This window comes from Nicotiana attenuata, chromosome 2 (genome assembly GCF_001879085.1).
Source record: "Nicotiana attenuata strain UT chromosome 2, NIATTr2, whole genome shotgun sequence".
Lineage (NCBI taxonomy): Eukaryota > Viridiplantae > Streptophyta > Magnoliopsida > Solanales > Solanaceae > Nicotiana > Nicotiana attenuata.
In genome coordinates this window covers 94,582,390-94,607,131 of record NC_031990.1, presented here as the reverse complement: position 1 = coordinate 94,607,131, position 24,742 = coordinate 94,582,390, and the positions used below count along the sequence as shown (strand labels likewise).

The window sequence follows — 24,742 nt, the reverse complement described above, 5'->3', positions numbered from 1 at the left end:
TAACACTAGTGCTATAGGCATACTTACAACAACACTAAATCCTGCATTTAGTAATATATTCCATGCAAGATGTATTTGTCATATTTATCATTTAATTGTCGGTGATGGTATGCGAATTTTAAATTTAGAAATTGAAAAGGTTAGAATGGCTCTTAATTGGCTTTTTTATTCAAACCGTAGAAGTAGACTTAGAGAGTATTTTAAAAAATGTGATGAATATGGCCTTAGAGAAAGAAAGGTTCCTAAACCTTGTCCGACTAGATGGAATTATATGTACGAAAGTTTAGTAGTTGCATATGAATATAGAAACCCAATTAATGCAACGTTTAATGCTCGTGTTGGTGGTGAGGATGATGATGAAATCCTTACAAATCAAGATTGGACGAATGTTAAAATTCTTATAGATTTTTTAGAACATTTTCGAATTGCTACAAATGCATTTTCTGGGCAATATTATCCTACTATTTCAAGCTGTTTAGTTTATATTGCAGCACTATGTGATTTGTTTGTTGAATTTTTGGAGGGTGGGAAATTTATAAACTTGCTATAAATGCAATGAAAGAAAAGTTTAAAAAATATTTTTTCCCTATCCCCCCTATTTATGGTGTTGCTGCAATGTTAAATCCTACAATGAAATTAGGAGGTCCTCACTTTTGGTACTCAAATATTTATAAGGCTTTAGATCTTTCAATGAGGAATTTGCTACACTTGCAGATGCAAAAGCCTCAATTAAAATTAATACTCAAACAATTTATAATGCTTATCAACTTGCCTTAGATCATGCTAGGCCAATGTTCCAACCCCTACTTCGTCTAGTTCAGAATCGTCTAACTGAGCTGTGGGCTTAAAAGCACTTAAATCTTGGACGGAGTTCATGGGTTCTCAAGGTGATAATTATGATGAAACTTCACATCTAGATGAGCTTCAAGTTTATTTGTCGCAGGGACTTGAAAAGGAGAATCCAGACGGCACTTTTGATCTTTTGGAATGGTGGAAGGCAAGGGAAAAACATTTTCCGGTTCTTGCAAGGATGACTCAGGATATTTTAGCTATTCAAGCTTCAACTGTTGCATCAGAGAGCGCTTTCAGTCAAGCAAGACTTCAAATAGGTGATCATAGAGCGTCTATGAGGTAGAGCTTGGAAAAATCAGTACTGTTCAGAGATTGGATCCGCTCGGAAAGAAGAAACTTTGGACTTGCGGAGTCACAACCGGAGATAGATGAAGCTTATGAAGAAATGATAGCGGAACTTGCGGAGGATGCTGCTTCGCCCGGAAGTGGTGATGAACAAGCTTCTTTTCCACCACCACCAACGGAACCTCCTCCGAACCTTGAAGGATTTATGAGATTTGTTAGAGATACAATGTAGATTATGGTGTAACTTGTACTTTGGCACGTCTTCTTTAGTTTTTTTTCCTTTTAATGGTGGTATTAGTACTTGTTGTGCTCATTCCATTGGGGGGAAGAAGACTAAGAAAGATATGCCATTTTTGGTAATAAAAATTATAAGACATGCCCTTGAATATCTCTTTGCAATATTTTTTTGTCTTTAACTTGCAATTATTTATAAGCTATAATATATATACATAACATACAATATATACTAAAAGAAAATATATAAGGGAATATATATATATAACATACAATATATACTACAAAAAAATATATAAGGGAATATATATACATAACATACTATATATAGTATACTATACTAGTATACTATATATATTATATATACTTGAAGAAGTAGTACTATATATACCACAAAACAAGATTTTTCAAAATGAGGGCCCCACCCCCAATGACCACCAACGGTCATATTGCACAAATAGCCATTTTTTTTAATTTACAAAACTAACCTTCTCTAACACTATAAATACCCCCCTCCCTCTTCTTCATTTCAATACTCAATACTCATTCTCAATCTAAATTTCTCTCAATCTCTCAATCTCCAATTTTCAAGACTTCAAGTCTCAATCTCAATTTTCAAGTTAAATCATGCCTCTTTCGGAAAGAGTGCGCTTATTTGTTTCGCAATACAATGAAGTGCTTGAAGAAAATGAAGAAGGCCAAATATTAAAGTGCAAAAACTGTGGAAGAGTCTTAAATTTTCGTTCAGGGTGTACCACAGGCATTTTAAGGAGGCATATAAAGTATTGTGTTGAGGGTATTTATCCGCAAATTCGTCTTTAAGATTTTTCAACAATTTGTGTTATTTTAAAATTATTAGACGTATTTATGCTTCATGTTGTACTTTGTTATTAATTTATTATGCATGCCAATTTAGTTTTACTATTGTTTTGTTATTTTACTTTTTCGTCAAGCACTTTAATAATTAGATTTCTATATTATATATACTACATATATTTATATAGCCATGTATAAGAGCAATTTATATATATACATACATATATGGTTTACAAGAAATTGCCTTAAACAAAAAAAATTAAAAAAAAAAGCCCGGAAATAGAAAAGCCCGTTAGGCCCGCTAAGCACACGAGCCCGGCCCATTTAGCCCAGGACCATATGGGCTTAGGCCCGTCATGAGCTGGTTCCACCCGTTGAGCCCACGAAGTCCGGGACCGTGAAGCCCGGGACCGCTAAGCCCGGCCCGTTTAGCCCGGCCCGTTTAGCCCATTTAGGCCCGGGCCCGGACCACCATACAACATTAGGTGTACATGTTATCTTGTAAACAATTATGTTACATTTCCAAATGCCCATGTAGATTTCTCATAAAATAATGTTAACAGTTCCTCTAACAATTGTTTCAACAGTAAGAATTTTTTTAAAATTAAAATTAAAATATTACTTAAGATCAACATGTCTCAAGATTGATTAAATGGGTTAGCTATATTTTTATTAGAAAAAAGTAATTATAATATTTTCTGAATAACTTTACATCTCAAAAAACTAATAAAATGTTAACTTCAAATAAGGCCTCTCATAAGAGTTTGCGCTTTAGGCCCCCAAATTTATTGAACCACCCAATTTACGAAATATTTTTTTTAACCAAAAGGTCAATCAACAAAAAGTCTTATTTTGAATTTTTATTACTAAACAAGACATGAAAAAGCCAATAAATTACATAGGTTAATCAGTTATTATTCATTGCTCACAAAAAAAAAAAAAAACTTTCATTACACGCGGATAATGATGGACAAATTAGACAGATTGCAATGGTTTACACTAATGATAATCGATAAATAAGAAAAAATAATTATTACAAAAATATAAAAATAAGGAAAAACTATAATATTACAAATCACAAGAGAAGTTATTGTTACAAATCAAAATTCAAAAAGAAGGTATTTGAAACTTTTTCTTATTAAAACCATATCATCAAAGGATTAACAAAGAAATTAGATTATTTATTTTCTATAATAATATCGGGTAAGATCTTCAAGACTTACATAATAAAGATATTGCAAGTATCACCAAGGATTGCGAGAGAATAAATATGATCCTTTCATCTTTAATTATAAATCTTAAATTTGATAGATTAGTTCAAACACGCTACATATGAAAATGGTAAAAAAAAAAAAAAATTGTTACATGCACAATAAAAACGTGGATTAGGTAATAAAAAATTTGGAAATATTTTGAATTTTGCAACAAATAAGGATAGGCGAGCGCTTCCCTCGAATGGAACTCTAGCCGCGCAAATTCAAGTATAATTGAGCTGTAATGTGGATAAAAAAAAAAAAAGGAAAGGCAAAGGAAGCTTACCTCAGGCTTTAAACTCAGTTTAGCTGTCATGAGGCTGCAGCCAACCACATTACACCTATGATAAAACTTTCCTTAAAATAATAAAAAAAAATTCCTTAATTTTCTCAAAAGCCTTGTTCCACTTCCCCTATATAAACCCCTCTTCTCACCCTTCATTACATTCTTTCGACCCTTTTGTTCTTCTCATTTGCAAAGGTATGCCTCATTCTCCTTTTCCTTTTTTTTTTTTTTCCTTTTTGGTTTCTTTATTTTCTGTATTTTCATTTTATGTTTTTTGTTGTTTATTATTTTTATTGTCGGCTTTTAGTTCTTCTATTTGTTTATTTTAATTCCGATTTCTGTTAAGATTAACTCTTCAACCCTTTTTTTATATCTGGGTCTTTCTTTGATTTCAGTTTCTTTTTCTATCCTTATAATTCTTGTACAGTCGTGCAGAAATGACCCGCACATAACGGGAGCTTATTGCACTGGACTGCTTTTTTTTTTTTATATATATAATTCTTGTACAGATAAAGAGAAGATGGATAATTAATCTAAAAAAAATTAGAGGCAAAAAGCAGATGGATTTTATGTCGAACCCAATAATGAATACTTATTAGTATATATATTGGTTGAAAGATCTAAACTTTTTAACCCAAAATTAGAAAAGATTTGAACTTTAGCAGAATTACTCATATCCAAAGTAATTATCAAAATAAAGGTGTCTAAAATAGTTTTATAGAGCTGATTATTGTAAGTATGAAGCTCAATTAATTTGGGTGGGAATTAGTTTATTGATTTGGGTTCTTGTTAGGATTGAAAGATTAGAACTTTTTAAACATTAATTAAGAAAAGATGTGAACTATAGTACTTTTACAGTTTTACCTTTCCTTTGTATGGGAATGTCTTATATCCAAAGTAATTTTTTAGGTCAATCATCAACATAAAGACAATCTCGTGCCGAGGGTCTACCAGAAACAACCTCTCTACATTCACTGTAGGGGTGAAGTCTGCGTACACAAATCCCCTCCCCAGACCCCACTTGTGGGATTATATTGGGTTTGTTGTTGTTGTTCATCAACGTAAAGATGGTCTAAGATAGTTTAATAGAGCTGATGATTCATGAAGCCGACCTCAATTAATTCAGGTGAAACTTAGTTTATTGATTTGGGTTCTTGTTATGATTGACTTCGGTTTGCCCTTTGATCTATTTTTTGGCAGTTTTAATGATATTGATTATTGTGTATGATTGCAGATCTTTTTTGTTAAAACCTTCACCCCCTCTTTGGATTTGGATCTAATCAGAGACTTGACTGATTCTGGAAAATTGATTCGGGGTTCTTAAACAATTTCCATGTTTTGTTCCTAGTTCCAAAATTATTAATGACATACGCTATCCAGATGCGTCGTATTCGTATTCTGCACTCTTTCTCAGTAGTCTTTCTTTACTGGTTCTACGTAATTTCATGAACTAGCCATCGTCATCATTGTCCCTGTCCAATTTAATTTTAGGATTTTCTTAGCTACACTACCAACATTTTCTGATCTAACAAAAAGAGAGAATACAAAGTTTCCCATTGTTTCACATATTGATTGTCAACCAAGTCGACATGGCTTCCACTCAGCAAGCGGTGAGTTCTGCTTCTGATGCAGACCAGCAGTATGCAAAATTTGACGAAAGGAAAAGGAAGAGAATGGAATCCAACCGTGAGTCTGCTCGTAGGTCACGGATGAGGAAGCAACAGCGATTGGGGGAGTTGATGAGCGAAACAACACAGCTACATAAACAGAACAGTATCTGCCGCGAGAGGATTGATTCTGTCGAGAGAAATTATCGTGCGATGGATGCAGAAAACAATGTGTTGAGGGCTCAGATTGCTGAATTGACTGAACGTTTGAATTCATTGAACTCGCTCACTCAATTTTGGGCTGACGCTACTGGATTCCCTGTGGACCTCTCTGAAATTCCCGACACTTTGCTTGAGCCATGGCAGCTGCCTTGCCCTATTCAACCTATCGATGCTTCTTCTGATATGTTGCTGTTTTGAGATTCTAGTCTGAAGATTTACGATGAAATAGAGAAATTCATATTAAATGTCCTTGGTATTTTCTTTTGCTCATCAACAATGTAGCTTTTGTTTCTTACTAGTCCGGTCGCCTTAGGCTATTATTGGTATTAAGTATATGGTTTTGTTACTATGGAATTGCTTTGTTATTTTGTGATATTGTAGGATCTGTTTGTCCTAAGTTTTGCTTGTTTCATGTGTTTGATCATTGATGTGTTGGTCTTTGGGATGTCAATGCTCTAATGCAAAGAGTGTTCCTTGTTGGGAAAATACAAAGTTGGCCGGTTGGCCAAAATTAATTGCATTCACTAGCCAATTGGAAGGGGAGCCTTGACGTAATTGGTAAAGTTGCTGCCATGTGATCAGGAGGTCACGGGTTCGAGCCGTGGAAATAGCCTCTTGTAGAAATGCGGGGTAAGACTGCGTACAATAGACTCTTTTTCCTGGACCCCGCACATAGCGAGAGCTTGACCGGCTGATTTTTACTAGCCAATATATATATATATATATATATATTTGTCGGTTATTATTTTTGGGAACGACTAATAAGGGTATATTTCTCTTCATCACAAGAGATGATTTTCAGGTGATCATGGGATTTCTTTGATTTTCAGGAAATTTGATGTACTATTTCATAAGTTACGAACTGAAGTATGAAATTTTGGCCATAATCAATCACTGAATCTTTGATATTTTGTAAAATCATACTATTGAATGTGGGGCCAAATAACTCCTCAAGATTAGCCATAAATTTAGATTTGGTGTGACCAATATTTAAATATTAACATTAATGATAAGTGGATCTTCTTTATAAAAAGAAAAAACTTTACAAGGCACAAGCTGTTACTTTAATCTAAAGTAATTCATCGATCAGTTTGTAGGAGCCTGATTCATTATCGACAGGAGTTCATTATTCTTTGAGTTCGTTTGGACATAAGGATTTTTTCACTTTTTATCGAATTTTTTTAAAACTCTTTTGAAATTAGTTTTCGGTCATAAAATGAAGATAAATTTTGAAATGTTTCTGAAAATTTGGAAAACTGCAAAAGGTTATTTTTCAAAATTTTCACTCAGATCAATCATAAAATTTCAAAAACAACCTAAAATTATATTCATGTCCAAACACAAACCATTTTTCTCTTTTCCCTTTTCCCCCTTCAAAAGGAGAGAAAAAAGGATACTCTTTTCTTTCTATCTTACATTTACAATGTCATGTACTCACGTTGCCTGCCTCCGAAGGTCTATTGCTCCACACTTTTATGCTTAGAAAATAAAATTTTAAATTCATTTATAGTCTACTACAACAACAATAAAAAAAATCCAGTGTACTCTCACGAGCGAGAGGTCTGGAGAAGATAGTTTGTGCGCAGACCTTACCTCTACCTTGAGAAGGTAGAGAGAGTGTTTCCGATAGACTATCGACACAAGAAAAGATACAAAAAGATGCAACCATGACATCATCAAACTAACAAGACAAACCAAAACGGAAAAAACAGCATGCAGTAATAGAAACTCACGAAAAATAAGAAAGTAAGACTAATCCTAATACTACTGATTTGGACAAGGAAAACGCATGATTACCTACTAACCTTCTATCATAATTCTCGACCTTCACACATTCCTATCGAGAATCATGTCCTCGATAAGCTGAAGCAGCGTCATATTCTGCCTAATCACCTCTCCGCAATGCTTCTTTAGCCTACATCTACCACTCCTCAAACCCATTACGACCAACCTCTCACACCTCCTTGCTAAGGCATCAGTGCCTCTCCTTTTCACATGTCCATACCATCTAAGACTTTAGTCTGAGAGGTGGAAAAGTTAACTCATTTGCAAGAAGAGGACAATCACTAAAATGTATCGGAGACAATTTACTACTACTAAAAAAAAATAGGAATAGCGACAAAAAAGTTCTATAGCTAAACAGAAAATCCGTACTAATCTTATTTAATTATGAGCTATTTAGCGACATATTAATCACAAAGTTCGAAGCTGATTCCAGTACGTTTGGAATATATTATATGCTCCCACGTGATAGATCACATCCTTAATGACCAGAGGCGGATTCAAAATTTTAAGTTTATGGATTCCTAAGGAATCTCAAGTTAATATAGAATAATAAGTGGATTAATGAAGTGGGTTCCAAGCTAAATATTCTTATATATTTAATTGATTTTTCAATACAAATACAAAATCTAAACAAAAGCTACTGGATTCGCGGAACCTGTGGTTATTACGTTGGATCCGCCCCTGTTAATGACAGCAAATCCAAGAAAAGTGTAGTATGAGCTAATTAAACAGGAAACTTTAGCATTCAAGAATATTCATCAGGATAACACACAAGAGTATCAAATTACCATATAGGTATTATGTTTGAGAATAATAACAAATATAACATGACTTAGTAATTTTACTCAATTGTCATAAGTACGGCACTCATCAGTCTCAGGATTATCCTTGCAGTAATTCTCCAAAGGGTCAGAAGACTCTTTCTTCTTGTCCCTAGCATGGCTCGCTGCTGCGCTCGTCTCTTCTACCACATCCCACGCCGCCGCGCACTCTCCGCTAACCGGGTTCTCAGCACAAGCTTCTTCTGCTTCTTTAACACTCTCTGCCACTAAATCAGATAGCTTGTTATCTGGTGTTGCACTTATAGCCTTAAGGTACAATTTTCCATGTCCAAATTGGACTAATGATGAGTTTTTCCATGGTTTGTTTAGGGGTTGAAATTTCAAGACTTGAACCTTAGGGGAATCAGATGTTTTGGATAAAATTCTTGGGGTTGTGATACTAACACCAGCTATTGAGGCCATTGTTGCAAAAGATTTTTTGGTGTATTGGGAAATGATCTTTTTAGGCTATGAGGTGAGATTTAACTATATATTAGGGGCGGATGAGATGAGTAATGGATTAATGAGCACACGTTTCTTATCATTTATTGGCCAATGGGATGCATCCATGTCATGAGAATGACAGGCAGAGATATTGTACTCAGAAATATCTTTGTATTGGCCGTATGAAAAATATTATCAATTACGTATAACTGGTGTAATTAGTGGCAGTCTTGTATTCTAATATTGTATATTTTTAATACTATACGTTGTTTCTTTCGCTTCGTTTTTTAATTTTGTTCTCGTTATTGCTTGTTGCTCTGCTCTATTTTCACCTTTCTTCGTGCCGAGGATTTACTGTAAATAGCCTTTCTACCTTCAATGTAGGGGTTAGATCCAGTGACGGATCTGGTATTATAAAGTTATGGGTGCTCGCCGATAAAGACTTCAAAAGAAGAGGAAAAATAAATTTACTTGTGGGTGCTCATTTAATATTTATCTAAATATTTGTACAATTACCTATGTAAATTTACTAAATATGGTCAAAGTTAATGGTGCTTAAGCACCCATAAGTGCCCATGTACATCCGCTTTTGGTTAGATCTGCGTACGCACTACCCTCCCTAGACTTCACTTGTAGGATTATATTAGGTTTGTTGTTTGTTATTGTTGTTTATTCCCTCCATACTAATTTATGTAACGGTATTTGATTGGATACAATTTTAAACTCTTTTTTTAGAAGTCGTTTGGTTTGTATATAAAAATTATTAATCTCAACATAAATCCCCAACACATTATTGTTTTGGTGATCGCAGAAGAAAAAAAAATAATCGTCATATAACTAATTTATTATTTGATTTGTGGTATTAAATAATGGAGTTTTTAGTCAACATTGTCCATTATATTTAGAGTGGGTTCTTTCCTCTTTTATAATTTTTCGGTCAAACGTGCTAGTAGATTTAAAAAACTTGCTAATTGGCTAAAGCTAAGTGTTATGATTCTATAATGAACTTAACAAGAGTAGTGCAGCCATATAAACGTAACAATAATTGTCAAAAACTAAAGAGTGAGTGTCGCATTGAAGACTCAAAGGCGTGATGTGTCAAACGGATTCATTATATATTATTTTAATAATCGTTTTGTTTTTGTTTTAGATGATAATTATGTGTACATGCATTATTTTTTTCGAGGAAGCGGGTTATTTGAACCCTATTTGATACATGTGGGTCCTCCCCTGTACCTAACAGAAGCAAGCAAACACACTCGAGAACTAACGGTCCTTCCGTTTGTGAATTCACCTAACTGGGTAAAAAATAATTTTCATCGTCAAAATAAGAAGAGTTGGCCGGCGGAGACATCAAAATAACGAGGAAGTCTTAGTATTCTCTTAGTCATCAACTGAAGCACCACAAAATTTCAAAAATGTAACCAAAATATGACCTATAAGTCACAATCAATAATTGTCATTTTATTTAATGATTTATAATTCGCAATCAGTAAAACGACTTATAATTCGAAATCTGTAAGTGCAACTTATAAATAGCAATCAATAAACGACTTCTAAATCGAATCAATAAATGCAGCTCCTCTAAATGAAAATTATAAATCGCAAGCGCAGAATACGACTATAACTCATTAAATCGCATTCAAAAAATTGACTTATAATCTCATTCAACAAATGTTGTAATATGACCAATATTTTGGCCATCTCATATAAGCATAAGCATATTTGCAAAGTAGACCTTGTTGGCAATATTCTTTGGGACCCAAAAATATTGCATTCTGTGGTGGATATCATTTGCACAAGTTGTAACTTTTCTTTTACACCTTGGAGGCCAAGGCTTTTTTGCCTATAAAAGGAAAGGCAATTAATCCACTATAGTGGTATCAGAGCAACATCTAACCGAGTTAGTTTCAATAGCCAAAATGACTCTAACAAATACCTATGTTGAGAAATTTGACCGAAGTGCAAACTTCTGAATATGGCAATTAAAGATGAAAGCTATCCTAATTCAGGATGGCTTAGACTTGGCATTGCAAAGAAAGGAGAAGAAGCCGGATAAAATGACGGACGAGGAGTTTGCCGTCATAGATAAAAAGCCAAAATTAGGTATCATCTTAAATCTCTTAAATGAGGGTTTGCATGAAGTTTCTGTAGATACCACAGCCAAAGGCATGTGGGAAAAATTGAAAACCTTATATATGAAAAGGACAGTTGGAAAATAGACTTTACTTGAAGCATAAGCTTTATACAACTCGTATGGGTGAAGGTACCTCTATTCTATCTCATCTTGACACATTTGATTCCATTCTTATGGATTTGAGTAATATAGATGTTGAAATTAAAGATGAGGATCAAGTTGTGTTATTGCTTTGTTGTCTACCCCCATATTTTAAGCATATAAGAGATACTATGCTTTATGCAAAGGATAATATCTCTTATAAGGATATTAAATATATCTTAAAATCAAAAGAACATATAGATAGTGATATTACTAGGGAAGCTAGTGGAACTCAAGCGGAAGTTGGCTTGTTTGTTAGGGGCAAATCCGAATCAATATCCAGATACAATAATTTAGAGTGTCGTTATTGATGATAGGCTATAATTGCATATTTTAGTCGCTTATTACACTCGAATTTACTGCACTTTAATTGAGTTTGCGCTTTAATCGCTAGTGTTTTGCACTAATTGTGTGTTTTATGCCTTGTAGGTGTGATTCCGAGCTATATAGATGTTATGGAATGAATTTAAGTGATTTGAAGCTTTGAAGTCTGAGTAAAAGCTCAAGAAATTAAGCCGGGATCGTGTTCGGGGGTCAAATTTGATAATTAAGTACGAACGAAGGCTTGAGGAGGCATATTGCGCACTGTCTAGTAAAATAGACATAACTTTTTTCTCAGAACTCCATTTGGGATCCACAATATATGGTTGAAAAGCTAACTCAAAGAGCTACAACTTTCATGTTTTACGTTTTTCCAAATTCCAAACGGAACAGGGTGAAAAACCGCGGTTTTGCCGCGACCGCGGCAGAACCGCGGCAAAGTGTACTCGCGGACAACTGAAGAATCAGAGGGCATGTTTGGCCGCGGTTCGACCGCGACCGCGGCAGGAAGCGAAAATTTCAGGGACTAAAGTGCAAAACATGGGATTTTAAGTCCTAAACCCTATATTAAACAAAGGAGGCCGGCCAAGAACAAGAAAAGAACATATTTTGGACACAAATTAGACCTAAGGAGGCGGAGAGACACTACTTTAGGGTTAGACAACACCCTTGGAGGCAAGAACACATTGGGAGCAAGGCGGAGAATTCTTCTACGAGTTTTTTCCTTCCTCTTCCTATTTTTCATTGTTGGTTATGACTTTTAGTATTGTAATTTTACATACTATTATGACTAGCTAATTTGTTATCTAGAGTTTTGATAGAACCTTTTGTAGGATAAATTCTTGTTATGTTTTTATATAATTGAGCCATAGCTTTTCTCTATTTGTTCAACTACGTTTATATTCTGGTTGATTGAAGAGCTCTCAATTAGTTGTGCCTATTTAGTATGCATAACTCGGGAGAGAGTGCATATTTAGGTAGTTGTTAAATAACACCACTCCCAAAGTATATGAGGGATCAATAACCGAGGGTTTAAAGGCGGGATTAGGGATAACGAAGCCTTGGGTGCGATCTGAAGTGAGCTGTATTAAAAGCCAGCTAGCGTAGCTCGGGAGAGCGCGTCTAGTAAATTGTCGTAATTACTCGAGAGAGATTTACGGTAATAAGAGTGCTCATGATCGGTAGAGAATACTTAGGCGAAATTATAGAAGACATAGCGGGAAGGATTCCGACAATAGGAGAAATCATAACTCTAGACCTCCTTAATCTTTTCTCTAACCCTCAGTATCTTTAGTTGTTAATTTACTATTTTAATTTGTTAGTTAATTAGTTAAACATAAGAATCTTAATATCTATAAGTTAGGAATTGTTCAAGCTTGTCTTCTTGGTGATAGTGAACAGCTGTAGCTAAACCTTAGTTCTCTGTGGGATTCGACTCCGGACTTGTAAACCGGATTATATTTGCAGCGACCGCATTGTCCTTTTTATAAGGCATAGTTGGGCGTGATCAAATTTTGACACCCCACACTTAAACCATTGCTCGTCCTCGAGCAATCAAACTATACTTTTTTTTATAGACACGACCTTTTTAACAATTCTCCTAACTCATCACACTTTTTTTATAGACACGACCTTGCTGCGGATGATTTCAGAATCAGAGACGGCTTTTGGCCGCGGTCTGACCGCGACCGCGGCAGAACCGCGGCGGAAGCCGAAAACTTCAGGGACCAAAGTGTAAAACACGGGATTTTTAGACCTAAACCCTATTTAAAACATTAGACTTCGCCCAAGAGAGGCATGTATTGATTTTTAAGATTTCTTAGCAAGGAAAACCATTGTGAGAGAATACTCCAACCATCTTTCTTCTTTTCTTTTGATTTTTATGATGAATTCAATCTTAGTTTATTTTTCCATAGCCATGAGTAGCTAAATTCCCTGTCTAAGGTGTTGATGGAACCTATTGGGTGATGAACTTCTTGTTTATGTGAATACAAATTGCTAGTTTAATCTCTATTTGTTCAACTTCGTGTTTGTTGTAGTTAATTGACAGGATCCTCAATTAGCTGTGCCTATTTAGTGTGCATAACTTGGAAAAGAGTGCATATTTAGGGTATTGTCGAACAACACCACTCCTAGATTATTAGAGGAATCTATAATTGCGGGTTTAAAGGCGGAATTAGGGATAACGAAGCCTTGGGTGTAATCTAAAGTGAATCGTGCTAAATAAAGCAAGCTAGTGTATCTCGGGAGAGTGCAATAGTAAATTACTGTGATTACTCGGGAGAGATTTGCGTTCATGATTGATAGAGAGGTGTTGGTAAATTTGTATGAGCATAAACAGAAGGGATTCCATCAATAGGGGAAATCATTGCCTTAGCTTTTACTCATAATTGTTTACAACCTTATTAGTTTAGTTTACAGCTATTTAGTTACTTGTAAGCTAGTTGTTAAAGAACACTCAACTGAGATTTGAATATTTGGGAAGCTGGTTCTGAAGAATTAGTGAGTCTGAAGATAGTGGTTGATAGGTTAACTCTCTGTGGATTCGACCCTGGGCGTAATACTCGGGGTTATATTTGCAGCGTCCACAGAGTCCTTTTTCTAAGGCATAGTTGGGCGTGATCAGTCACACTGACCGAATCACGTTAAATTAGTATCTTCTTTATATGCTTTAATTGTCGTTGTTATCAACTTGCATTGTCTTTGTTATTTTCATTATAATATTATTTGGCTAAATTCTGCACTGTCCGGTTTCCGACGCTAACAAATGCGAATTCTAAATTTCATACAAATCAGACTTACAAATCTCATTCAGCAAATACTCGCTAATGTAACTTCCAAATGTTTATAAATCACATTCGGCAAATGTTACGTAACTGTCTAAACATGCATAAGACTCAGAACCCGTTTGGATTAGCTGATAAGCATTAGATGCTGAAAAATACTTTTAAGTGCTGAAACTGATTTAATAAATAAGCAGTTACGTGTTTGGGTACAAGTGCTGAAATTGATAATAAGTTGCTGCAGTATTTGATAAAAAAATGCTGATAAGCTCTTTCTCTGTTAAAATAACTTAAATAACCTTAGAACTGTTTACACTTATAAGGGCGTAATTTTTTCAAAATGTTAGATTCCAGATCGATTCAAATACAAAATATTCTATTTGTCATTTTACATTAAATACAACTGTTCTTAGATAAGATAATTTTTATGATAAATATAATATATTTTATGATAAGCATGTAATCATAAGTTACAATAATTAATAAATTGACAAAAGTTTCTCAGTAAAAAATAAACCTAAATAGGGCAAATTATTTGAAGAGAAACAAACATTGTCTTCATCATCACAACACTTAGAAAGCAATACACCCAAACTTTGACATGTTCTCATTTATTACATACAGTTCAAAGATTAATACACAATCACATAGATATAAGTATGCAAAGGAATAGAGAATTTGCTTATCTTAAATAGTCAATGAGAATTGTAGACTTGAAGAGGTGGGGAGAGGGGAGGGGGGGGGGGGGGTTTAGGTTGAATACTTGAGGCAGTGAGTATCTATTTAGGAGTTTTGTTCTAGAAAGGAATATTTTAAGGATAAAATAGTAAAAATTTTGGTCAAACTTAAAGTGCTTATAAGCTAAAAATTCATAAGGTGAGGGTGATCAGCTTATAACTTTTGGCTTATTTTTGACTTATAAACACTTGGCTTATAAGCACTTTTAACTTTACCAAATGCGTAAATAAGCCAAAAAGTGCTTATAAGCTAGTTTGACCAGCTTATAAGCTTCGCCAAACAACCTCTCAACATTATTAGTAGTTTATACTAACACTGTGTTTGGATCATTGTTCCCCATCGTTTTATAATGTATTGTATTGTACTGTACTGTACTGTATTGTATCGTTTTGATGGATACAACGTTTAGATAGACTGTATCATTTGCTGTTGTTAAATAACATCTTTATTGTTTGGTTTGACTGTACTGTACTACTAAGTTTACTAAAATACCCTCAATTATTTTAAACAAGGTATACATATAGAAAAAACAAATGTAAGAACATACTAAAACAGGTATTCATGTGAATAATATTCTCCATTTTGTTTTCACATCCAAATGAGAAACCATTACTAATTCCTATAGATCTCCTTTGTTGTTGTAATTAATTCTCATTTTTTCTAATATAGGTAAACCTTTAGATGAACTCAATCCACACAATTCAACAGATAGAAAAGTAACTCCATGAAAATCTGAAAATGAGGAAAAAATAAAGAAAAAGATGATATTGTTCCATATCTCAAAGAAACTAAATAATTCCAAACTGAAAATCCCTGCCCTATTTTTGCTCAATCATTTGTCCCAAATAATCTTAAATTTCTGAAAAGATTCAACAAAGTGAATCAAAACCAGCATCGTCTCTGGTTCCCTGCTCCCAAATTTTCCAGTAAACTAAAATTAAAAGCCAAAAGTATCCAGCTAAAACCAACAGTAATGGTACATAATAACAATGAGCAAAAAGCACATGACACACAATAGCAACAATGGAATTAGTTAAAAGAGATGACTAGTTGCACGACAGAAAACTAAAATACATGTCATCAAAGAAATTAGAGAAGCTATTTTCACTTTATAACTTATTTACAAAATTGATCCCAAATCCCATGCCATGCATTAACTCCATAACAAAAACTGCTGAAAGAAAAAGCAATTGAATTGGCCAAAGAAACTTACGACTTAATAGCAAGCAATAGAGCACAGGAATAGCAAAAAAGAGAATGAAGAATTGAATTGGGTTTCGCTAGGTAGAGGAAGTTTGATAACAACACGAAGAAAAGAGATGAAAAGTAACCTGTAAAAATTTTGTTGGAAAGAGACGATACGTCGTTGACTAGTTGCACAGCAGAAAGAAGATGGAGCTAAAGTACTTATTAGTTTGGTGAATATAATATAAATAATAGGGTAAAGGGTAAATTGAAATATAGAATAATAAGTGTGGGCATAATTGGAAAGGAAAACACGGAACAATTCCACCACACCGATTTGGTTTCATAAAATGGGGTTTTTTATTGTTCCGGAACAATAAATTTAACAATACGATACAATCAGTTTTATATTAACAATCAAAACAAACATTATATCTGGCATAACAATACAATACAATACAACCGGAAACAACCATCCAAACAACGCGTAAAAAAAACATGTCGGGAGGGCTGGCTTTGTGTTAAATTATTTAACTAGGTAATTTAGTCCGTTAAGGCTCAAAGAAGAAGCTTTCTTCCCTTTCATGCCATAGTTAAAAATGCAAACTTGCTGCTATTAATGGGCAGAGATGTTAATCATCTTCTTAACCTCGTTAAAAGACACCAAAACTACCGCAGAGCAATTCAACAGATTCATACTCAGTTAATATTCACCACTGCTGAAAATACCTTCAACACAAGTTCAATACCCATCATATTAACTCTCTGGAACTCTGTAATTCGCCATTACTCTCTTGGTATTTTCCCACAAGAAGCCTTTTTTCTTTTCCAGAAACTCCGATTCCAGTATCAAAAAGTTATCTTTTTTGATAGCTTTACATATTCTTTCTTGATCAAAGCATCGGCCAATTTAGCACAACGGGGTACCGGGAAACAGCTTCATTGTTTGAGCTTGAAGGATGGATTCGAGTCCCATGTTTATGTGCAAACTGCTCTGGTTAACATGTATGGTGAATGTGGGTTTGTTGGGGAAGCGAAGAAGGTGTTCGATGAAATGCCTGTTAGAAATTCTGTCACTTGGAATGCTTTGATCAGTGGTTCTATTAAATGGGGTGATGTTAAGGTTGCTCGGGCGGTGTTCGATGCAATGCCGGAGAAGAATGTCATTTCTTGGACGGGGCTTATTGATGGGTATACGAGGATGGGTCGGTTTGATGAGGCATTGTCATTGTTCCGCGAAATGGTTGTGATCGAGGAGATAAAACCGAGTGAAGTGAGTCTTTTGGCTATTTTCCCGGCTATTTGGAATGTTCGGTGTCTAGAGTGTTGCCAAATGGTTCATGCTTACGGGGAGAAAAGTGGTATTAATGCTTTTGATATCCGTGTTATGAATTCGCTTTTAGATGCTTATGCTAAATGTGGAAGCATAGATGATGCTGTGAGAGTTTTTGAGGATATATTAAATGAAAGAAGGAATTTGGTGTCATGGACGTCGATAATATCAGGATATGCAATGCATGGGATGGCAAAAGAAGCTTCTGATAGTTATCAGATGATGGTGGATGCAGGTGTTGAACCGAATCGCATAACGTTTTTGAGCATGCTCAATGCTTGCAGTCATGGAGGTTTAGTGGATGAGGGGCTCGAGTTTTTCAGGAAGATGGTTGATGAGTTTGGGATTCAACCAAACATTAAGCATTATGGTAGCTTGATAGACATGTTAGGCAGAGAAGGTAGGTTAGTAGAAGCAGAAGAAATAGCTTTGGAGATACCTAATGCTATGTCTAATGTTGTGATTTGGAGAACACTATTGGGAGCTTGTAGTTTTCATGATAATGCAGATATGGGAGAAAGAGTTATGCAGAAGATCATGGAGATGGAAAACAAATACGGTGGTGATTATGTGCTTCTTTCGAATATCCTTGCAGGTATGGGCAGGTATGTTGATTCTGAGGTTGTGAGGCGAGTGATGGATGAGCAAAATGCACCCAAAGCTCCCGGCCTTAGTTTTACTTAATTTAAGATTGTAAACTGATCGATATATTGTTCATAAGTCACGTTTTCCTTGATAAGTTTTTTCTTTCACTGGAAGTAGGAGCAGCACCAAATTGGTACTCATGCATTTCTTCGTTTATTCTCATTTATTTCGTGGCCTCCTTTTGCCCATTGCTTAAACTGATCTCAGAGCTTCGGCTAATCGTAACTTGCCTCCTAATCTGATTAATGCTTGTCCTATTTACTATAAGGCTCAGGCCTGAATGCAGTCCAATCTTTTATAATTAGAAAGTCTGCATGGGCTAGCTGTTGAACGTTAAAATTTGAGTACAAAACTTTAAGCATTGAGCTTACAGCTTCGTTGCTTGTTAGCGACATAAACAGATCAATAATTTGGCAATCTATGCACAAACTACCAAATATAATATGATCTACTGAAGTGATCACTGTTCGATGTTAACCTCTGTTAATGAGGTGATGAAATATAGCTGGATTTTGTTGAAAGGACTGGCAGGACAATGGATGTCTATAAGAAACGCCATTCGAGAATAAGAAATTCATCACTTACTAGTGGATGTGCTTTATTTTTGTCAGGTAGTCATTAGTTAAGCAAGAAATGAGTATGTTATTACGGAGTATACTTGAGGGGTTTTTCAAATTACTGTTAGAGAACATGAAGGAATTATCAGAATACCAGCATTTTATAGTAAATGTAGACAAGAACCTGCTCATGAAATTAAGAAGGCGCCCTAGAAACTGTCTGTAAACAAAATATTGCAAGGCTGAATGGCATCTATCTTGGACTCTTTGTTTTCTTGTGACGGTTATGATGTTCGCTCACTGATTCTTTCATTTTTATCAAAATGAGGTTGAGAAACAAAAAAAGCATTCTGCCCATGGTATATTTGGGTTGCATGGCAAATCGATAGCTGTTTGAAGAGTCATGGAGATGCCCAAGATGATGCCAGCTAAAGTAACACAACAACAACAACTACATCTCAATCGCAAGCAAGTTGGGGTCGGCTATGTAAATCATCACTGACCATATCACTCCATTTAAGCTCATCTCATATCAATATTATACAAAATAAACAAAAAATGAAAAAGTTCTCTATTTTTTCTCATATAAATCTTCAGCGGGACTAAAAGAATTTTGAAACATAGGACCTAAACAAAACGTACTAATTGATCAAAACATATTCCCAATTAATTGGTGTCGTCTATGTTGATCTTTTTCTTCCATTGTGCCTATTTTTCGCTAGGTCTTCGTGGATTCCAAGAGACTTTAGGTCTTTAGGGACAATTTTCTTCCATGTGATTTTAGGTCTACCTCGTCCTGTTTTATCACTTTTACTCGCCACTATTGAACACCTACTGACTAATGCACGAGGTCGACACAGGACATAACCTAACCATCTCAAACGGCTTTCTCTCATTTTATCCTCGATATGTGCTACTTGCATTTTCTGCCTAGCTACAATGACTCTAAGCTATCCTTTTTAGCGGTCTTTACAAGAATTTCCAAATAGAAACAGATTCAATGGGTGTTCCTTTCCATCCTACAAGGAGGGCCTTCCCATCATTTTGAACATTGCAGGAACTGCCTTGGGAAAATTGCTTGAGAATTAGATTTGCTTGATACCAAGATGACTCGCTGAGCTCCATTTCAACCATTCCAAACCTTGCAAAATATGCTCTCCATACATCAAGCTTCATATTCCGTGTGAACCTTTCTGCACCCTCAGCTGCAACCATATTCCGGATACCTTCACCAATATGAAATACCTCAATCCTCTTTCTAACCAAATTGTCTCTATCCATGCAGTCCTCAAAGCAATCAAAAAGCACACTATAAAAGAAAAGTGCCTCCACAAAACGGTTCAAAAATGAAGGTGAGTTATGGTTTGCTTCCACCTCACAGACAACAACTACAGATGGTCTGAGTCCTCTGATTACTCGCATCGTGTTATCCATATACTCTGGCCTGCTGATCATTGTCCTTAGTACAATGTTACAATAGACAGCCACAGTTTCATCTGCCTTAACATTGACTGATTCTACCCTGAGATCTTTCATGTCAGACATGAAGACTATATTAAATGAAAAGGGCAGATTCAAGGAATTGGCAAAACTTTGTAATCTCTTGCCTGTTTCTTCGATTTTCTCTTTTTCTTGGTGTCCAATGGCAGTTATCTTCAGAAGCTCAATTGGACGGTCACGTTGTTCTGCAAGAGCTTGCATCAAGCCTGTACACTGAATTCCAGTTCTGATATTAAAATCAACCAAATGGATCTTGGTTGCACCTTTAACATTTTCAATTATTGCTTGAACTCCTGCGAACTGCATTACTTGGCTGAATGGAATTTCTGTGTGGCAGGTTAAGGCTTCAGGTGTGGTACCTAATGCTAGAGTGCTTAAAAACCTTAATTTTCTTTCAAAACTTGGGGACCTTCCTGTTTCTCGATCAATCCTTTCTTGTAAAGCTTCACCAAAATAGAAACAAAGTCTCTGGATTGGGTTACCTGTTGAAGATATAATCAAGTAAATACATGTGTATTCTCTAGATAGTCACACAACTCAACATGGTATAAGATTGGGTCTTGGGTTCAAGTCTCACCACCACCCACTATAAAAAACGAATCCCCGCGTGCTTGCCGATGAAAGAATTAGACCCGCAAGTGGGGGAGCGTGTTGGAGATATAACTAAGTAAATAAAAGTGTAGACTTTCTAATAGAAGTGATCACAAAGTTCAACATTACCTGTAGCAGATGCCTTGCACAGGCAACGTGCAACGGATTGGCTAGCCAGATGAAATTGCTGTTGATCCACTTCTTCTGCAGCAGCTAGAAGGAGGTGAACAAGTTCCATGTCCCTTGTTTGCTCCATGGAAAGGCCCGAAAGTGCTGACGCATAAGGATGAATAAACATGGAAAGGCCATCTACCATTTGGGTGGAGTACTGTATATATCTTTCTCCAGCAACTCGCAAGATTTCTTCTGTTGACAACCTAGGGATATTACCTACACGAGCCTCGTTGATGTGTACGTTGCTCAAGTTTTTCTTGCTTGATTTCTTGAACAATCTCCCACAATTGTTCAACAGTTCCAACGATGCTGAAGAAATGGGATTTGTTTTCTCTCCATGGAAATTGCCAAGCCTTGGTTCTTGAGGCTGAATCCTATTAGATGCTTCAAAGGTGGACTGAATTTGGACAGGCTGCAGGGGAAAGTCCATGTTGGAAGAAGAGTCGTCACTTTGAGTGCAATAATCTGAGATGTTCTGTTGCTGATCTTCTGATAGTTGAACATGTTTGTCTGATGTATTCTCTTGATATTTCAGGTCAAAGACAGAGTAAAGAGAAAAAAGATCCTCACTATCCAATCCAAACCAAGGATCTACTACGCCATTGTCGACCAATTCATTTCTCCCACTCTCTTGAAGATGATTGTGACCACCCTGGAGAACACTGAAATCAATGGCGGGGATCGACACTTGGTCCATGCCTAGAACTGTACAATCTTCTCCCTATTGTATCGCTAACTTGTTACCTGAAGAAGTAGTCTAGATCAGATTTATAGTCTTGGTGATGTTAGGCTTTCAGCAAGCTGTATTTTACTGCTGGAAGATATATAGCAAGGAATTTACCCGGGTTTGAAAGTGAAGTTTTTGTCCTCACGAAGAAAAATAATTTGGTCATGGCGAAAGTTTTGGAAGATCAATGCCAGGATGATGTTTTCATGCTTAGGACAAGCAGAGAAGTCCAAATGAAAGATAGTCTCAAATTGTTTGTATCTCTAAAAGCAACCTTGACTGAGGTAGCTCATCATTGGCCTTAACGAGTTTGATTAAGGAATTTTATGCATTTGGACAAGACGATTGAGACAATGAGATATTGTTGAAATGCCATGGTTAGAAGGAAATGGGCATAAGAGAAACAAAAAGGAAAGTCTGCAGGCCAAATGTCTGTCTCAGTAAGGAACAGAAGTGATACAGTGTGTAGAGCAATTGAGCTTGTGAATTGATGTCTTTTTGGTCAAAGTAATGGGAAAAAAGGAGGTACATTATTATGTCATTTTAGTTATGACAGGGCACAGGACAAAAACCTGATAATCATAGGACTTTGTTTGGCTTACTTGTCTTAAGGAAATAGAAAAGAAACACACAACAGAATAAACATTTCTGATTGTTGGACATCCTGGAAATTGAAGAGGTCAGTAGTCTTTTAAGTTTTGTGCATTTAAACTAATCATGGTTTCTTTGGATAATTCGCTCTTGGATTATAATATTTGAGTACTAATCATGATTGCAAACTGAACAATTTTTGAATGAAGAGTAACTTTCCATCATCCAATTTATGCTTCTTAATGTAATAACCGTTCTTTAGATTTAACAGAAAGTTTAATTAATGAAGGGGAGCTTTGGACCTATGGTAAAGTTGTCTTCGTGTGACCTATAGGTCACGAGTTCAAGCCATGGAATCAACTATTGGTTCTTGCATCAGGATAGGCTGCCTACATCACACCCCTTGGGCTGCAGCTCTTCCCTGGACCCTGCGATGGATGCGGGATGATTCATGCATCGGACGGCCTTTTTTGAAAGCTTAATTAATTTCGTCGCCTCGTCGGATCTTTTGTGTATAACTGTGGGGTATTATCACTTTTAGCCCCCGACAGAAACTATTTACATTTGGTAGCTGAAAACGTGTATAAAACTTGTATAATTTTTGTATATAACATACAGAATGTATATATATACAAAAAAATATACAAATTCTATACAGTCAGACCTCATCCTTATATAACAACACTTCTCTATAAAAGTCAAATTTTTCCGAGAACCAAATCTCATGTTCTATTATAATATATGTTTTCTATAACAGCAATTCGCTATAATATCCAAAAATATCCGGAACAAATGAGGCTGTTATAGAGAAGTTGTTTTTTTTTGGGTAACTAACTTATTTTATTAATCACCAAGTAGCAATTACAAAACCATAGCAAAACTAACACAGCTTGCTATCAATCTATGGACACTTCATACTCTACTTCCTAGAAACATAAGCTATACACAAAAGACTTGTTCCTAGGAGTAACTCGAACACTAACAACATAAGCTATTTCCTTCGCAATCTGCTCCCAGACTCTATGTTTTTGTTCAAAAATACGCCTGTTCCTGTACATATTTTCGGCTAGTATTATTTTTAGAGCGGCTATACAATTTCATTTTTTCCTATAACTGTCGTTCTTTAATGACTTTAAAGTTTAGGAGCAGAAATTTGTTCCGTTTCACCCTTTCATATCACTTAGGTTCCAGCAAATTAAAAGGGCTTGAATAACTACAATTAAATTAAATGAGTTATATGGAAATGTAGAATCAATCAATCAACCATGGTAACTTTTATTTAATTCTTTTATTGTTTTCCTTTCTACTATTTTAATCAAATTTTCTTGTGAGCCATTTATTTCAATCTGAAACAAAAGATTAAAATTATCTTTCTCCGTCCCAACAAGTCGACGGCGTTACACCATCCTCAACTATGGCTTCAATAAGAAATTCTTGTATTTGCATTTGTTTTACTAAAAAATACATACATGTCCCCCTCATTGACCAAACAAAAACAATAATCTACTCCCTTTTTAACAATCAAGATTAGAGACAAAAAAAAAAAAAAAAAAATTAAAAGAAAAGATCAGATCAACTCTCAGACCTTGTCATCATTTCTTGTAGAATAGTCAGCATTTTCCAAATGAACCACATTCCCACAAAACATAACAAAACAAACCCAAATAAAACCCTTTACAATCTTAACCATACCAATTGCCAGAGTCATATAATACAACCACCAACCAACAAAATCAACCAAATCAACACTACCTATCAACTCTCTTTTCATCTCAGCCACAACAACTAGAGACTCAACTTCATCCCTCAATTTCCACCACCACAACACACCAAAACTCATTGCCATTGCCACCTTCTCAACCATCCTATCATCCGCCGTTTTGACCCCGAAAACCGTGTCGTCCACTACCGGCTTCACCACCTTTTTGGCCCAAAACGACGTCGTTTCATGCAACCCGAAAAAGAATATAACTCTACTCAATAAACATAATCTTTCATGATGACTAAAACTTGAACTACCACCTATTCCAATAGCTATGCTACCTTCTACACCTATGCACACACATATTTGAAGCATGAAAAGAAAAAACCACGCGGTATACAGACAAGGTTTAGAATAAGTCATGTGATCCGCGGATTGTTTAATGAACAATATGGTTCGACCTGTTAACCCGTGGATGAGAGCTGAAACAGCGACAAGTGGAACTAGTACGTGCAAAATATTGGGATTCGCATAGAGGAAGATTTTGACGAGAAGAGAATCAGGCCGTGTGTAGTACTCAGTTGAGGTGGTAATAAGATAGCGAGCGACTGAGAGCCTGGCGAGGACGATAAAGGAAAGAGGGAGGAGAAGACTGAGGAGAATAATGGTAAGGCATTGGAATGATTCTTTTAACATATTGGCAACATAGTCAAAGAATGAAATGGTTTTCTTCTCTTCTTGGTGGCATATTTGTGAACTTGAACCCATTTAACTCTAATTTGACTTTAATTAACAAGCAAAGAACTGGTTTCTCTTTGAGAAATACATAAAGGGATGAGAAATATATAAGTGATCAAAAATATGAAGAAACGAATTAGTAAAAAGACTATAAAGTGGTTGCCACGACTATCTTCTCTAACGAGTTTGGTGTATATATCTTTTATTATGGACTTATCCAATAATGTACTTTAGTTTATTCATACATATTTCCACCAATTGGTGGCCGCCGTAA

At 35.6% G+C, this 24,742-nt stretch overlaps 4 protein-coding genes across 5 annotated transcripts; 2 read left to right on the top strand and 2 right to left on the bottom strand.

Moving 5' to 3' along the window:
- LOC109215455 (bZIP transcription factor 53-like) lies at nucleotides 3,831–5,979 on the top strand. Its single transcript, XM_019379529.1, has 3 exons — nucleotides 3,831–3,921; nucleotides 4,636–4,852; nucleotides 4,961–5,979. The coding sequence occupies exon 3, from the start codon at nucleotides 5,316–5,318 to the stop codon at nucleotides 5,751–5,753; it is 438 nt and encodes a 145-aa protein (XP_019235074.1). The 5' UTR covers nucleotides 3,831–3,921; nucleotides 4,636–4,852; nucleotides 4,961–5,315; the 3' UTR covers nucleotides 5,754–5,979.
- On the bottom strand, nucleotides 8,057–8,641 carry LOC109215448 (calvin cycle protein CP12-1, chloroplastic-like). The gene has a single exon (XM_019379521.1). The coding sequence runs from the start codon at nucleotides 8,582–8,584 to the stop codon at nucleotides 8,186–8,188; it is 399 nt and encodes a 132-aa protein (XP_019235066.1). The 5' UTR covers nucleotides 8,585–8,641; the 3' UTR covers nucleotides 8,057–8,185.
- LOC109215437 (pentatricopeptide repeat-containing protein At1g09220, mitochondrial) lies at nucleotides 16,445–22,612 on the top strand. 2 transcript variants are annotated; one of them, XR_002066349.1, is made up of 3 exons: nucleotides 16,445–17,848; nucleotides 21,246–22,116; nucleotides 22,363–22,612. XR_002066349.1 is itself a non-coding variant. In XM_019379513.1 (2 exons), exons 1-2 carry the CDS (start codon nucleotides 16,530–16,532, stop codon nucleotides 21,259–21,261), a joined length of 1,335 nt encoding a protein of 444 aa, XP_019235058.1. In that variant the 5' UTR covers nucleotides 16,445–16,529; the 3' UTR covers nucleotides 21,262–22,157. The 2 variants fall into 2 exon arrangements, 1 of the variants encoding a protein (XP_019235058.1); XM_019379513.1 differs by lacking the exon at nucleotides 22,363–22,612 and having other exon boundaries at nucleotides 21,246–22,157.
- Nucleotides 23,608–24,498, bottom strand: LOC109222364. Its single transcript, XM_019386733.1, has one exon. The coding sequence runs from the start codon at nucleotides 24,496–24,498 to the stop codon at nucleotides 23,608–23,610; it is 891 nt and encodes a 296-aa protein (XP_019242278.1).

What these genes read in the sequence shown, in the direction of transcription:
- LOC109215437 (XM_019379513.1), top strand. Translation starts at nt 16,530, where the DNA reads ATGGGCAGAGATGTTAATCATCTTCTTAACCTCGTTAAAAGACACCAA.
- LOC109222364 (XM_019386733.1), bottom strand. Translation starts at nt 24,498, where the DNA reads ATGGGTTCAAGTTCACAAATATGCCACCAAGAAGAGAAGAAAACCATT.
- LOC109215455 (XM_019379529.1), top strand. Translation starts at nt 5,316, where the DNA reads ATGGCTTCCACTCAGCAAGCGGTGAGTTCTGCTTCTGATGCAGACCAG.
- LOC109215448 (XM_019379521.1), bottom strand. Translation starts at nt 8,584, where the DNA reads ATGGCCTCAATAGCTGGTGTTAGTATCACAACCCCAAGAATTTTATCC.